Source organism: Gigantopelta aegis, chromosome 1, assembly GCF_016097555.1.
Source record: "Gigantopelta aegis isolate Gae_Host chromosome 1, Gae_host_genome, whole genome shotgun sequence".
Lineage (NCBI taxonomy): Eukaryota > Metazoa > Mollusca > Gastropoda > Neomphalida > Peltospiridae > Gigantopelta > Gigantopelta aegis.
The window spans coordinates 41,223,353-41,241,001 of record NC_054699.1 but is presented as its reverse complement, the minus strand read 5'-3'; the positions used below and the strand labels follow the sequence as shown (position 1 = coordinate 41,241,001).

The window sequence follows — 17,649 nt, the reverse complement described above, 5'->3', positions numbered from 1 at the left end:
GAATGTAATCATCTGAAGGACACTAGAAAATATATGTTCGGTCAAAGCTTTCGATTCCATCCATAACTTTTATTACAATGTTTACGTGATACTGACTTTTATTCTAAATTTTAATTTGATCTTGTCTGTCATATTTGTGGTCCTCCAGAGATGTGACTTGTCGTCCTCCAGAGATACGTGTCGTCCTCCAGAGATGTGACTTGTCGTCCTCCAGAGATGTGACGTGTCGTCGTCCAGATATGTGACTTGTCGTCGTCCAGAGATGTGACGTGTCGTCCTCCAGAGATGTGACATGTCGTCGTCCAGATATGTGGCTTGTTGTCGTCCAGAGATATGACGTATCGTCGTCCAGAGATGTGACTTGTCGTCCTCCAGATATGTGACTTGTCGTCCTCCAGATATGTGACTTGTCGTCCTCCAGAGATGTGACGTGTCGTCGTCCAGAGATGTGACTTGTCGTCATCCAGAGATGTGACTTGCCGTCGTCCAGAGATGTGACTGCCATGGTCTCATTGTGAACATAGAAATTCTCCTGAGTTTGTTGCCATTGCTAAAAATGAATAGTGACTAATAACAAAGTTCTACAATTACATACTAAATATGGTTTTGTTTGTTTGGAATATCAGTGTCTGTATAGTCAATTTGTTTCTGTTCATCAGTGTTTCACCAGGATTTTAGTTCAAAGGGTTGGTAAAATAATGTGATGTGATGTGAAGTGGGTGAAAATGTTAGTGGGGGCTCAGGGGCATCCTCCCCTGTAAATATTTGTGGAAAATCCAGTTGCTTTTAGATGCATTCATGAGTACATATGGGTGTCATATACACTTGCAGAAAGACATATTTTAACGTTTGTATCAGCTTCAGACAGTGGATTTGTAACATCCCTAACATCATTTAGTTATGATGTCATCATACCAGCAGAAAGTAGCTGAAATGTTTTTATATGCTTGTTTATGATGGGTCGTATTATGGTATGGCGTTGTACTTCCGTGTGTAATCTTTTTCTTGTGCTGACCATATCTTGCATACAAATGCATACAGGACCATCATGTAGGAACAACATGGGATGGCAGTGTGTCACGCACTATACTAGGTCACGGTGATCTACTTTTCACGGTCTACTGTACATAACAGTAAATCCTTGTCTGGACCACAACAGATAAACCTCACTTGTAGGAACAACTTGGGATGACAGTGTGTCGCATACTATTACTAGGTCACAGTGACCTACTTTTCACAATCTACTGCACATAACAGTAAATCCTTGTCCAGATCATATCTTGCGTACAGATACATACAGGACCATCAAACCTCACATGTAGGAACATCCTGGGATGGTGGTGTGTCAAATACAATTACTAGGTCACTGATATAAATAAACCAAATAATTTGTCTATATTCTAAACATAGGAAAATCTTGTTTAGCCTTGGAAGAAAATGCTAAACACAATTTCCCTTTCTAATAAAGAACAATAACATCATTAATCAGAAAGCACCTTCTCCAATGGATAAAGTATCATCAGTAGTTGGTTCAAAACAAACTGTTTATCTTTCCCATTGCAAAATTTTTACATAATTAGAATTGAATGATACCCCGAACATATTCATTAATATCTATGGTTTTCAAACTCCTGACAGGCGTATCATGTACTTCATCAGTACTCTTGTTAAAAGATGGATTTTGATGTGAACAGAGCACATGCCTGAGGTGTTACGTGGCGCAGGGTTGGTGGCCCTCTGTTGAGTAAGGGTTTGTTTTACGCGTGGAACATAAACTGTATTAATTTTAAAAAATGTATGGTGACAGGGGAGGTGGGTGTATGTTTTATGTTTTATTTAACGACGCACTCAACACATTTTATTTACGGTTATATGGCATCGGGCGGCAACTATTCTCATAACTGGCGCAGAGACGTATTTGGTGCCCCTAGGCCACTATTATTTTTGTCCCGCTCCCCCATAAACCATAATCATAATACCATTTTAGTAACGTAAAAAACACAGCAGATTAGATTTTATAATCGAAGCTAATCGGTTTTAGGGATAAGCTGATGAACATGTCATGAGGGGGTTTTGGGTATCATTTGGAATAATCGGAAAATTCTACTACTTGGATGAAAAATTTAGGGATAGGCAGATGAACGTGAGCACGGGGTGGGGTGGGTGGTTGGGGTACTGATCTGGCAGAAAGAATAAATTCCACTCCTTGGTGAAAAAGTAGAATGTCGTGCAGCATTCCAGAAACAAAACAAAACAAAAAACAACCCGAAAACCCCAAGATTTTGTAATTTATATCACAAATGTTAAATGGCAATAAAAATAACATGCATAATTATGAAGTGGGTAAAAAGTAACTAATACAACAGACCACAATTTCGCCAACGAAAGAAAACGCCACTCGCACCAAGCCCCCCCCCCCCCCCCCCCCCCAACATGATTGAAGCGATCACAACTTTGCCTAACTTCTTTTTGACTCTGTCTTGTGCAGAGATACAATTTTGACATGGGAATACGGTTTTTTGGGGTTAGTTTTAATTATAAGCCATTGGATCTTGGAAATGTTTTAATTTTGACAAAATAGTCTTCAAAAGAAACCCGCCACATTTGTCCATTAGTAGCAGGGGAACTTGTGTATGCACTTTCCCCACGGACTGGACATCACATACTACAACCTTTGGTATCTACAAAAACAAAAGAGTTAATTTTGTTTATTGACACCACTAGAGCACATTGCTTTATTAATCATCGGTTATTGGATGTCAAACGTTGAACATTCTGACATGATCTTGGAAGAAACCTGCTATATGTTTCCATTAGCAGCATGGAATATTTTATATGGACTTTCATATAAACAGAACAGCACATACCACGACTTTTGGTATACCATTTGTGGATGCGAGTTAGGAGAGGGAGAATGGGCCCATTGAGGATGCTATTCCGACTGAGCTAGATCTTCCTTCGACATTCATGAAGGAAGGGACGCTAAAGTGCGTTTTCTTTAACGATACCACTAGAGCACATTAATTTATTATTCATCAGCTATTGGATGTTTATACACTTACGAGACGGGTGGGGGTAGGGGTACGAGAGATTCAAAAATGAGCTGGCCTGAAACCTTTTCACCGTGTATTTCTGTCATTCTACCTTCAGTATTTTAATTAAATTTAAAATTTAAAATACAAATGTCATATTGACTCGTTTGCAACCCTATATAGTTGTTTGGTACTGCTAGGCAGCCATGCTAATGTGAATAAATGTTATCCAGATTCGGACATTTATTTTCTTTTGGTAAAAAATTAACTTCCCCCACCAAAAAGAAAGAAAGAAAGAGCTCATACGCATGTGTGGGTGTCAAACATTTGGTAATAGAGTACGTAGTCTTTAAAGGAAAGCCGCTACATTTTTACATTAGCAGCAAATGATCTTATATATATATACTTTCGCCACAGACAGGACAGCACATACCAGTGCCTTTGATATATCGGTTGTGGGGCAAGAAAGAACCTAACCAGATAATGAGTCTATCGAGGGGGTTCTTCAGACCGCTAGATCCGCCCCTTGGCATCCATGAAAGAGGGTGCATAGCAACGACACCGGAAGGATAATGACGTACGTGTCGCCATGTGACACTTTCAAAATGATTCTGTCATGGTCTCATTACACAGATGTCATCCGCCATTGAAACCCATGTTAAACTGCCCAACTTCAAGCGAAGATTGCCCATAGAACGGGTTCTCGTTGGCACTAACAACATAAACCATTGCGAACATACATTATACATGTGTATAAGCATTTGTATTCATTCCAAAATTGTGAACATTTCCGTCTCAGTTTTTTGCTATATGACCGCATCTGGCTGTAGTACCGGTCCGAACAGGTGGTTCATAAACCGATTCACTCCGCTGTCACTTGCACTATATACCCATGTCCCAAAAGGTCGATGCACAATAATACAAAATAACATGGGCAAAAATACAGCCAGAAGGCTTACCATTAATCATACATATTGTTTTAATTCTTCACCATTTCCTAGAAGTGAATATGTGAACCATAACATGTGCCATAATTAGGAACTATAGTGGATGAATGAACTCTCACCCGGAAGTGATCTGTGTAGTGAGACCCAAGACAAACTTTGGATTGTGTCATGCGCATAGATGCGGTCTTGCACGTGTAACACTGATGGTTTTGCTAATCACAATGATTAAAAAAGACAAAGTTTGGGAGTGGCTTAAAATAATCACAGCATCTTCATTAACACGCTTAAAGTAATAATATTATATGTTTATAAACACTGACATGAAATAATTTTAATTTCGATTCTCATTATCTGATTGGAATGCCAAATGATCAACTGCAGTCGACTCGACCTCGTGTTCTGAAGTGCGGCTGTTGTGGATGTGTTGTAGATCTGAACAGACCTTGCACGTTACCCATCAATTGCATGGATGACATATCTTACTGTAGCAAGCTATGTCAAGAGTATATGTCTATCCATCTATCATATACTGTAGATTGGACAGCAGCTAACGTCATTATACATGGACCTTGTTTTCTCTAAACAGTGGTATTAATCAGCAGGTGCAGCAACTGATCAATTTGAAATCGTTCAGGGGTTTTATTTTTCGTTCTTTGTAGGATTTCTGCCCGTGTTTTAATCATTGTCGAACTGAAATAAATTGCATTGAGTAAAGTAACATCCAGTACAAATGAAATTACATCAATGGTACGTACACTATCGACCAATATATGCATTATTACTATTATTATTATTATTATTATTATACAAAGTGAATTTTTTTTTAAACCGTCTTGCACCATATACGTTACCGCATATTAAAATATATGTTACCACAACGCCGGAAAGCCTATTATATTTAACTGATTCGAATATTACAGCTGTTGTTCTTTTATGAATACATAGAATATGAAAACAAACAATATAGCATGCATATCATTATTTTGCAACAAGAAATAGACAGGAATTTACCACATTGATGCAATGATTACACTTGATTTTAATTAGATATAAAATATATTTGACCAAATTTGTTTCAAACACTAGATCTTGGTTCTGAGAGAGAGAGAGAGAGAGAGAGAGAGAGAGAGAGAGAGAGAGAGAGAGAGAGAGAGAGAGAGAGAGAGAGAGAGCCTTTAACATGCCCATGTACCACTTAGGTTTCAGTCATGTCTGACACGGGCAAGGTTTATTCTGAAACACTTCTAGCTAACACGTAATTACACCAACGTTACAATATACATTTTATGTATATATGGCCAATACACAATGTATGCCCGTAAGCGGCGGAAAAACCAAAATATCTTAAATGCAACTGATTTTTGATCACGTATCTGGTTGTATCATATTTGGCCACTATTATGCAATTTCTGTGAATTTTATGTATATATGGCCAATACACAATGTATGCCCATACATATTGAATGCCTACCATGGGTATTATGGATAAATAAGTGAAATGGCACTACATAATAGATACAGTGGACGTGTCCATGACATGTAACGTATCTGTTTAAAATTTTGCTTAACACAAAAATTACAAACGCTAAAAATCCTTAACTATATTTTATTATTATATTGAGGTTTTAACTGGATGTACCATGTATTCTGCAAATGAATTAAGGTTCAACCTGCACACATTGTGATCTACATCCAGTTATTCTATTCTGGTAATGTGGATCTACGCTTACAGATACATTACTGTACCGTATCTATCATGGAATTTGCGACAGATGTTTTAAAATTTCTCCAAAAATACCCTCCCCCTTCCCCCCGAAATTAACAGCAATATATGTTCAATGGTGTTACTATTATCAGACCAGACCAATAAAAAAACCCTTCATTCCTGGTACACGCAGGTGTATTTGACAACTAAAAAAACCCTTCATTCCTGGTACACGCAGGTGTATTTGACAACTACAAGGCAGGTTACTGGTGGCACCCTTGCTTGGCGACAGAGCAAACTTCATTCCTGGTACACGCAGGTGTATTTGACAACTACAAGGCAGGTTACTGGTGGCACCCTTGCTTGGCGACAGAGCAAACTTCATTCCTGGTACACGCAGGTGTATTTGACAACTACAAGGCAGGTTACTGGTGGCACCCTTGCTTGGCGACAGAGCAAACTTCATTCCTGGTACACGCAGGTGTATTTGACAACTACAAGGCAGGTTACTGGTGGCACCCTTGCTTGGCGACAGAGCAAACTTCGCTAAATGCAGCTATTCACTGTTCTGGATGGAGGAGCCGGTGTAACGTGGAATTTTCCTGGACAGAAAACTCGGCCGAGCTTGTGCCCAGGACAGACATGCGCTATAACAGCTTGTAAAGCCCCATGACCTGACCAGACCTGGCATGTTGTCGACAAACTGGGGGGACTGAGGAATATATAAACATATATCACAAAGAAAGAACAATGTATATGTGCTTTTTGGTCAACTTACGACAAACATATAGCAAATAACACTAAACGTAGACCAGGGCGACATGAAAATGGACAATTTGCACACTTAGTGGATAATGGGCCATATATGTGTTCAAAGCAGTTAATAATAGATAGTCAGCTGCCAATAGACCCCACGTCCCCCTGGGGGGGGGGGGGGATTTGCCACTATGTGGGTCTTTACAGGCTGTAATGTAGCCTACCCCTCGGGAAACGGGAAACAAATGGCTTAAAGCATTGTGATACATAATAGTCTGGTAGACTATGGCAGAACCTGGAAAGTTTGGATTAAAAATTTTTTTAATTGTCTTGTGTAGGAACAGATGTCCCTTTTTGGAATATGCCTGATAAACCATGGTCATCTTCGTGTATTTTAATCAATTCAAGATGGCGTCCAAAATGGCCACCATTTCATGTTATTGGTTATAATTGCCTTTATATTAAACCTCGAATGATAAATTTGATGTCTTGTCATACGCTTTGGGGGGTCAAAGAACCTATGTAAACCATTTTCAAGACTGGTTAGGGATTACATCATAGGAACTTCAAGATGGCCGTCAATTTATGTTTTGGATACAATTTAGTTCACATTAAACCTGTGGCACCTGCTAGTTTTGGTGTTTAGTCACGGGCTTCAGGGGTCAATGAATTAATTTAAAACATTTACAAGGTTGGTCAGGGATTACATCATAGGAACTCCAAGATGGCCACCACTACGGCTGTCAATTTATGTTTTGGATACAACTTGGTTCACATTAAGTCCAGGGTGATTAGTCATGGGTTTTGGAGGCCAAGGTATCCATATATCCATCTAGAATGTTGGAATGCTTTACATAATCGGAAATTCAAGATGATGATATATACAGATCCAGCTCTAGTTTCAAGAGAAATACGTATTACATATTTACATAAAAACGGTTTCACTTCTTCACACGACGCACTTTTAAATCTCAAAGCTAATGTCATCACAGCCATCCACATGCACAGTATCGACTACACTGATAAGTTCAACGGATTTTCCCTAAAGCTCTTCGTCCTCAAGACCAGATTCACACAATATATCAATCAGTTCTGTGGGAAGAATATTTCCCTGTGTCCATTCTATTTCCAGTCCTGACTGAGCTGCTTTGCTTCCTTTTCCAACAGAACTCGGGAGGTCAGGTGTCCATACTATGGAATGTACTACAAGTTATTTATTTCTGAGCCTATTGGTTTTTTTAAATTTGCACACAAAAATAGTGTTGTTTTGTTCTTACCAAAACACTTTTACTTTTCTTCTTAAATCAAACCAAATTGACATTATTTACAAAAAAACATTTTTGTAGGATGGGACGAACTATATAGACGACGGCTGTTTGGTGCCTTACATGTTTACATATGCGTGTGCATGTGAGTGGGGTGGGGCAGGGGTAGGTGGGTGGAGACTTTTAAAGTCCCATTTAGAAATCATGCATACATGCCCTAACCTATGTATGCAGAAACTGAGAAAGCAACATTCCCGAAGTAAAATGAAAAACATTGCAGGTGCTCTGTGATCAAGAGGAATTTACAAAGTAGGAAGAACGATTTCGTTATTCTAGTTTTGTTTGCGGGAAGTTTTGTGATTTTATTTTAAATTTATTCGAAATTAGCAAAGTATGGAAATTCCAAATTTTAAAATTGATTCCTTGCTTCACAGTGTTAAAGAACTACAGAATGGTAACATATTTGCTATTAATATTTGACTGGTTTAAGAAAAAAGAAAGACAAAAGGCTTCGATTTACAAATGTCGGGTCGCCACTCGATCATTTTGAAAAAATCACCTTTCTGCGCATGCACAGTTTGTCACTTTCCATTTTTAAAGCCACTACAAGTCATGGTAAAATTTTCGTTTCTGAAATATGCACAGTAGACTTTGATTAATATTTTTCAAAAGGAAAAATTTAGTTGTTCAAGAGCAGTAAGTTTTCCTCCATGATGTCAATACAGATAGGCATGTCTATGATGTCATACTTTGGCCACATTAAAAAACAAAAACCCAACAACCCCCCCCCCCCCCCCCCCCAACAAACAAAACAAAACCCAGCTTGTTTAGCATCCACCCATTTCAATTTTTCCAGGTGGGGAGGGAGGTTTTTATTTTAAATTTTGTACATATAATGGCGGAGTGCAAGAAGACATCAAACCATGGTATTCATGGTCAGAAGGCATAAGGGAAATGTACAAAAGACCATAGAAATTTTCAAGCTAGAAATTGCACAAGAAAACATTAAAATTGGTGTAAAATCTTTTTTCAAATGAAAGTTCAACTATGGTGAAAAACTGAACCGGGCTACCCCATAAACCGGTCTATTTATGTTTGACTTGCTTTTAAGGACACAGGGTTATATAGTGGTGTTCCGATCATCTGCTGTAATGATTCACAGCAGGGCCGTACCCTGACCAAAATCCATGGGGGGGGGGGGGGGGGGGGCACTAAATTTTATAAATAATTTTTAACATACTATAAAGATTAAACATTTCTATGCTATTACTGGAGATATATATATATACAAAAAAAAAAGGACAAGATTCTCAGGGGGGGCAGCTGCCCCCCCTGCCCCCCGGAGGGTACGGCCCTGCACAGTAATTACACATCTGTTTTGAAGTACAATATCATGATACATAGTGGTGTTCCAATCATCTGCTGTAATGATTCACAGTAATTACACATCTGTTTTGAAGTACAGTTATCATGTTATATAGTGGTGTTCCGATCATCTGCTGTAATGATTCACAGTAATTACACATCTGTTTTGAACATCTGCTGTAATGATTCACAGTAATTACACATCTGTTTTGAAATACAGTTATCATGTCACAGAGTGGTGTTCCAATGATCTGCTGTAATGATTCACAGTAATTACACATCTGTTTTGAAGTACAATTATCATGCTACATAGTGGTGTTCCGATCATCTGCTGTAATGATTCACAGTAATTACACATCTGTTTTGAACATCTGCTGTAATGATTCACAGTAATTACACATCTGTTTTGAAATACAGTTATCATGTCACAGAGTGGTGTTCCGATCATCTGCTGTAATGATTCACAGTAATTACACATCTGTTTTGAAGTACAATTATCATGCTACATAGTGGTGTTCCGATCATCTGCTGTAATGATTCACAGTAATTACACATCTGTTTTGAACATCTGCTGTAATGATTCACAGTAATTACACATCTGTTTTGAAATACAGTTATCATGTCACAGAGTGGTGTTCCAATCATCTGCTGTAATGATTCACAGTAATTACACATCTGTTTTGAAATACAGTTATCATGTCACAGAGTGGTGTTCCGATCATCTGCTGTAATGATTCACAGTAATTATCATGTCACATCTGTTTTGAATCATCTGCTGTAATGATTCACAGTAATTACACATCTGTTTTGAAATACAGTTATCATGTCACAGAGTGGTGTTCCGATCATCTGCTGTAATGATTCACAGTAATTACACATCTGTTTTGAAGTACAATTATCATGTTACATAGTGGTGTTCCGATCATCTGCTGTAATGATTCACAGTAATTACACATCTGTTTTGAAGTACAGTTATCATGTCACAGAGTGGTGTTGATCATCTGCTGTAATGATTCACAGTAATTACACATCTGTTTTGAAATACATCATTATCATGTCACAGAGTGGTGTTCCAATCATCTGCTGTAATGATTCACAGTAATTACACATCTGTTTTGAAATACAGTTATCATGTCACAGAGTGGTGTTCCGATCATCTGCTGTAATGATTCACAGTAATTACACATCTGTTTTGAAATACAGTTATCATGTCACAGAGTGGTGTTCCGATCATCTGCTGTAATGATTCACAGTAATTACACATCTGTTTTGAAATACAGTTATCATGTCACAGAGTGGTGTTCCGATCATCTGCTGTAATGATTCACATTCACACATCTGTAATTACATCATCTGAAGTACAATTATCATGTTACATAGTGGTTTGAACATCTGCTGTAATGATTCACAGTAATTACACATCTGTTTTGAAATACAATTATCATGTCACAGAGTGGTGTTCCGATCATCTGCTGTAATGATTCACAGTAATTACACATCTGTTTTGAAGTACAATTATCATGTTACATAGTGGTGTTCCGATCATCTGCTGTAATGATTCACAGTAATTACACATCTGTTTTGAAATACAGTTATCATGTCACAGAGTGGTGTTCCGATCATCTGCTGTAATGATTCACAGTAATTACACATCTGTTTTGAAATACAGTTATCATGTCACAGAGTGGTGTTCCGATCATCTGCTGTAATGATTCACAGTAATTACACATCTGTTTTGAAGTACAATTATCATGTTACATAGTGGTGTTCCGATCATCTGCTGTAATGATTCACAGTAATTACACATCTGTTTTGAAGTATACAGTTATCATGTCACAGAGTGGTGTTCCGATCATCTGCTGTAATGATTCACAGTAATTACACATCTGTTTTGAAATACTTATCATGTCACAGAGTGGTGTTCCGATCATCTGCTGTAATGATTCACAGTAATTACACATCTGTTTTGAACATCTGCTGTAATGATTCACAGTAATTACACATCTGTTTTGAAATACAGTTATCATGTCACAGAGTGGTGTTCCGATCATCTGCTGTAATGATTCACAGTAATTACACATCTGTTTTGAAGTACAATTATCATGTTACATAGTGGTGTTCCGATCATCTGCTGTAATGATTCACAGTAATTACACATCTGTTTTGAAATACAATTATCATGTCACAGAGTGGTGTTCCGATCATCTGCTGTAATGATTCACAGTAATTACACATCTGTTTTGAAATACTTATCATGTCACAGAGTGGTGTTCCGATCATCTGCTGTAATGATTCACAGTAATTACACATCTGTTTTGAAGTACAATTATCATGAGTGGTGTTCCGATCATCTGCTGTAATGATTCACATAGTGGTGTTCCAATCATCTGCTGTAATGATTCACAGTAATTACACATCTGTTTTGAAGTACAGTTATCATGTCACAGAGTGGTGTTCCGATCATCTGCTGTAATGATTCACAGTAATTACACATCTGTTTTGAAGTACAGTTATCATGTCACAGAGTGGTGTTCCGATCATCTGCTGTAATGATTCACAGTAATTACACATCTGTTTTGAACATCTGCTGTAATGATTCACAGTAATTACACATCTGTTTTGAAATACAATTATCATGTCACAGAGTGGTGTTCCGATCATCTGCTGTAATGATTCACAGTAATTACACATCTGTTTTGAAATACAGTTATCATGTCACAGAGTGGTGTTCCAATCATCTGCTGTAATGATTCACAGTAATTACACATCTGTTTTGAAATACAGTTATCATGTCACAGAGTGGTGTTCCGATCATCTGCTGTAATGATTCACAGTAATTACACATCTGTTGAAATACAGTTATCATGTCACAGAGTGGTGTTCCGATCATCTGCTGTAATGATTCACAGTAATTACACACTGTTTTGTTATCATGTCACAGAGTGGTGTTCCGATCATCTGCTGTAATGACATCATCTGTTTTGTTCCGATCATCTGCTGTTGAACATCTGCTGTAATGATTCACAGTAATTACACATCTGTTTTGAAATACAGTTATCATGTCACAGAGTGGTGTTCCGATCATCTGCTGTAATGATTCACAGTAATTACACATCTGTTTTGAAATACAATTATCATGTCACAGAGTGGTGTTCCGATCATCTGCTGTAATGATTCACAGTAATTACACATCTGTTTTGAAATACTGTTTTGAAATATCATGTCACAGAGTGGTGTTCCGATCATCTGCTGTAATGATTCACAGTAATTACACATCTGTTTTGAAATACTTATCATGTCACAGAGTGGTGTTCCGATCATCTGCTGTAATGATTCACAGTAATTACACATCTGTTTTGAAGTACAATTATCATGCTACATAGTGGTGTTCCAATCATCTGCTGTAATGATTCACAGTAATTACACATCTGTTTTGAAGTACAGTTATCATGTCACAGAGTGGTGTTCCGATCATCTGCTGTAATGATTCACAGTAATTACACATCTGTTTTGAAGTACAGTTATCATGTCACAGAGTGGTGTTCCGATCATCTGCTGTAATGATTCACAGTAATTACACATCTGTTTTGAAATACAGTTATCATGTCACAGAGTGGTGTTCCGATCATCTGCTGTAATGATTCACAGTAATTACACATCTGTTTTGAAATACAATTATCATGTCACAGAGTGGTGTTCCGATCATCTGCTGTAATGATTCACAGTAATTACACATCTACAATTATCATGCTACATAGTGGTGTTCCAATCATCTGCTGTAATGATTCACAGTAATTACACATCTGTTTTGAAGTACAGTTATCATGTCACAGAGTGGTGTTCCGATCATCTGCTGTAATGATTCACAGTAATTACACATCTGTTTTGAAGTACAGTTATCATGTCACAGAGTGGTGTTCCGATCATCTGCTGTAATGATTCACAGTAATTACACATCTGTTTTGAACATCTGCTGTAATGATTCACAGTAATTACACATCTGTTTTGAAGTACAATTATCATGTTATATAGTGGTGTTCCAATCATCTGCTGTAATGATTCACAGTAATTACACATCTGTTTTGAAGTACAATTATCATGTTATATAGTGGTGTTCCAATCATCTGCTGTAATGATTCACAGTAATTACACATCTGTTTTGAAATACAGTTATCATGTCACAGAGTGGTGTTCCAATCATCTGCTGTAATGATTCACAGTAATTACACATCTGTTTTGAAATACAGTTATCATGTCACAGAGTGGTGTTCCGATCATCTGCTGTAATGATTCACAGTAATTACACATCTGTTTTGAACATCTGCTGTAATGATTCACAGTAATTACACATCTGTTTTGAAATACAATTATCATGTCACAGAGTGGTGTTCCGATCATCTGCTGTAATGATTCACAGTAATTACACATCTGTTTTGAAATACAGTTATCATGTCACAGAGTGGTGTTCCAATCATCTGCTGTAATGATTCACAGTAATTACACATCTGTTTTGAACATCTGCTGTAATGATTCACAGTAATTACACATCTGTTTTGAAATACAATTATCATGTCACAGAGTGGTGTTCCGATCATCTGCTGTAATGATTCACAGTAATTACACATCTGTTTTGAAATACAGTTATCATGTCACAGAGTGGTGTTCCAATCATCTGCTGTAATGATTCACAGTAATTACACATCTGTTTTGAAGTACAGTTATCATGTCACAGAGTGGTGTTCCGATCATCTGCTGTAATGATTCACAGTAATTACACATCTGTTTTGAAGTACAGTTATCATGTCACAGAGTGGTGTTCCGATCATCTGCTGTAATGATTCACAGTAATTACACATCTGTTTTGAAATACTTATCATGTCACAGAGTGGTGTTCCGATCATCTGCTGTAATGATTCACAGTAATTACACATCTGTTTTGAAGTACAATTATCATGCTACATAGTGGTGTTCCAATCATCTGCTGTAATGATTCACAGTAATTACACATCTGTTTTGAAGTACAGTTATCATGTCACAGAGTGGTGTTCCGATCATCTGCTGTAATGATTCACAGTAATTACACATCTACAGTTATCATGTCACAGAGTGGTGTTCCGATCATCTGCTGTAATGATTCACAGTAATTACACATCTGTTTTGAAGTTATCATGAATCATCTGCTGTAATGATTCACAGTAATTACACATCTGTTTTGAAGTACAATTATCATGTTATATAGTGGTGTTCCAATCATCTGCTGTAATGATTCACAGTAATTACACATCTGTTTTGAAGTACAATTATCATGTTATATAGTGGTGTTCCAATCATCTGCTGTAATGATTCACAGTAATTACACATCTGTTTTGAAATACAGTTATCATGTCACAGAGTGGTGTTCCGATCATCTGCTGTAATGATTCACAGTAATTACACATCTGTTTTGAAGTACAGTTATCATGTCACAGAGTGGTGTTCCGATCATCTGCTGTAATGATTCACAGTAATTACACATCTGTTTTGAAGTACAGTTATCATGTCACAGAGTGGTGTTCCGATCATCTGCTGTAATGATTCACAGTAATTACACATCTGTTTTGAAGTACAGTTATCATGATACATAGTGGTGTTCCAATCATCTGCTGTAATGATTCACAGTAATTACACATCTGTTTTGAAGTACAATTATCATGTGAGATAGTGGTGTTCCAATCATCTGCTGTAATGATTCACAGTAATTACACATCTGTTTTGAAGTACAATTATCATGTCACAGAGTGGTGTTCCGATCATCTGCTGTAATGATTCACAGTAATTACACATCTGTTTTGAAGTACAGTTATCATGTCACAGAGTGGTGTTCCGATCATCTGCTGTAATGATTCACAGTAATTACACATCTGTTTTGAAGTACAGTTATCATGTTATATAGTGGTGTTCCGATCATCTGCTGTAATGATTCACAGTAATTACACATCTGTTTTGAAATACAGTTATCATGTCACAGAGTGGTGTTCCGATCATCTGCTGTAATGATTCACAGTAATTACACATCTGTTTTGAAGTACAATTATCATGTTACATAGTGGTGTTCCAATCATCTGCTGTAATGATTCACAGTAATTACACATCTGTTTTGCTACAAGTGGTGTTCCGATCACTGTAATGATTCACAGTAATTACACATCTGTTTTGAAGTACAATTATCATGTTATATAGTGGTGTTCCAATCATCTGCTGTAATGATTCACAGTAATTACACATCTGTTTTGAAGTACAATTATCATGTTATATAGTGGTGTTCCAGTCATCTGCCTTAATGATTCACAGTAATTACACATCTGTTTTGAAGTACAATTATCATGCTACATAGTGGTGTTCAAATGATCTGCTGTAGTGAAAAACTGATTGATTTAGACTACTGTTATGATGATCTACTATAAAAAAAATAGATGAAATATGCTGGGGTTCGGGTTTGTTTTTGTGTGTATGTAATAAAAATAGATATTGAATAGGTATTAAATGTAAAATTAAATGATGTGTAGGGTCTGTTGAATTCTGGTGAATGTTCACAGCTACGATAATTTACTCCTACCTTTAATTACCATTAGAGTTTCTCAACCATATCACCTAGATATCAACTTTGCTAAGATCTCCTAGTACAAAACACATGCAATTTTCACTGTCTGTCGTTTTGTTTTTTATGGAATATTTTTCAAGAGGGGTGGAAGCCTTTGAAATATGTGATGTAATTAATCTGTTTTTTTTTAGATTATGTAATATTGGTCTACCTCTCTTGAAGAATATTCCATAAAAAGGCAAAATGGCAGCAAGTAAAAAAATTGCTTTTGTTTATAATTGTCCTAGGAGATCTCAGTGTAGTTCACGTGATATGGTTATAATCTAGCAAGTAGCACGTGGAATCTTATGTCATTGTAATGTTTTTTTCATGTTCTGTGTTTGGGCAAAGTGTGGGTGATTAAATTATTGTAGTCATGACTAGGTTAAACAAAATGGAAATGGGTTTCCTGGATTTGATTTTTGCATAATATATAAATAGCAGGGTGTTTTTTTCTAAAGTTTGACTTGACACCCATGGCTTTGACATTGGGAATTTTAGCGTCGTTTTACCAAATATTGGGACTTTTCAGGTTCATCTAAAAAACATGTTATTACTGGGTAAGCTAAGTTAGAATTCAAAAAGTACTTGTGTTTATTCAAATAAATGTATCTACTGTTCATTACAAAGGGAGAGGGAAGGTTTGTCAAGTGAATGAGATTTACATTCACATTTGAATTTTTTTCCTCCAAAATGGCCTCTCGAGAATGGTGGGGAATGGTGCCCATTATCGGAGTCTAAAAACATAGGTGATAAAACCCTGTTCAATAGATTACTCAAATTTTCACTTTTTAAATATTTTTTTAGAGAAGAATTGTTTGGACTACAAATTGAATGAACTAAGAACCAAAAAAGGTCAGCTGGAAAAAAGAGTAGAGACAGGTTTGTTTGTTTTTGTTGTTTTTTTCAGGAAAGGATAGCAATGTCTCTGTCATGACACCAACCAATTTTAAACTACAATTACAGGGTACGAGATTAGCATTTTTACTAACTGGACCAGTGCTTTTTTAAAAATAGGCCCTTTAATGATTTTAGCGAACCTGACTAAAATGAAACAGGCCCAAATATCAAAATAGCAACATATTACAGGGGATGTTTGTATATATAGAGTCTACAGACCTGTAAATAATCTTTTAAAAACATCTCTGATTTAAAAGTATATATAGTAGTTCAAGATCGTGTTTAATGTTTATTTGTAAAAGCCATATGATGGAATGCAGTCACGTTTGACTACAATAGTCTGTCTTAGTCTGTACCTAATTTCTATGTTCAATTTTAATGTCAACCTTTGCAACTTTTGTTTCAGTCTTATTTCTTATTTCATTCAGACCTGTCAACCCTCCTGGATTCAGCAGGAGTCTCTTGGTATTTGATCAAATCTCCTAACAACCTGTGCAGGAGACAATTTCTCCTGTTAAATGACATTTTTGTAGGCATAAAAAAAAAAATCGATCCCTTTTGCCAAAATAACACAAAGGAAGTAGCTATGACAGATCTGAAGTGCCAGACTCTGGCCCAGAGTTGACAGCAATAACACTGTTAAAATCACATGTCACAGCAAGACAAAGAAAAGACCAATTAGCTATATAAACATACTTGTGTCAGTTAATTTTGTATGTTTGTGCAGTTGGTAACAAGGGTATACTTCAATAGGTTGTTTGTTTTACAATTAATAAATGTTGTGTTTGATATAAAGTTATCCACAGAAATGGGTATAATTCCAGTGTATTTCACACAATGTCCATAATCAGGTTTTACTTATGATTAATGGAAATACAATGTTTATTCCATCATTATAATGATTTTAAATAAGTACCATGCCACTGTTCCTCATTATAGTAAAAACTGAATATTAATTTATAAGATTTATATAAATTTGTCTTGGGTATTTCAATTTGGGTACACTATCCACAAATGATGATGTAACATAACCTGTAAGTGTAATGCTGTAAATGTACCA

The 17,649-nt window shown here is 36.7% G+C and overlaps 1 protein-coding gene across 3 annotated transcripts in view; it reads left to right on the top strand.

Moving 5' to 3' along the window:
- Nucleotides 1-8,023: 8,023 nt before the first annotated feature.
- LOC121375056 (synaptonemal complex central element protein 1-like) overlaps nt 8,024-17,649 on the top strand; it is a 29,837-nt gene continuing 20,211 nt past the window's right edge. For 2 of the 3 annotated variants that reach the window (XR_005958274.1, XM_041502278.1), the window contains exons 1-2: nt 8,024-8,159; nt 16,497-16,571. Coding sequence is in view for 2 of the 3 variants with exons in the window: in XM_041502278.1 (XP_041358212.1) it covers nt 8,099-8,159; nt 16,497-16,571 (136 nt within the window). In the remaining variant the exon portion in view is untranslated. The remainder of the gene's footprint in view (nt 8,160-16,496; nt 16,572-17,649) is intronic. The other variant, XM_041502290.1, reaches the window with a different exon arrangement.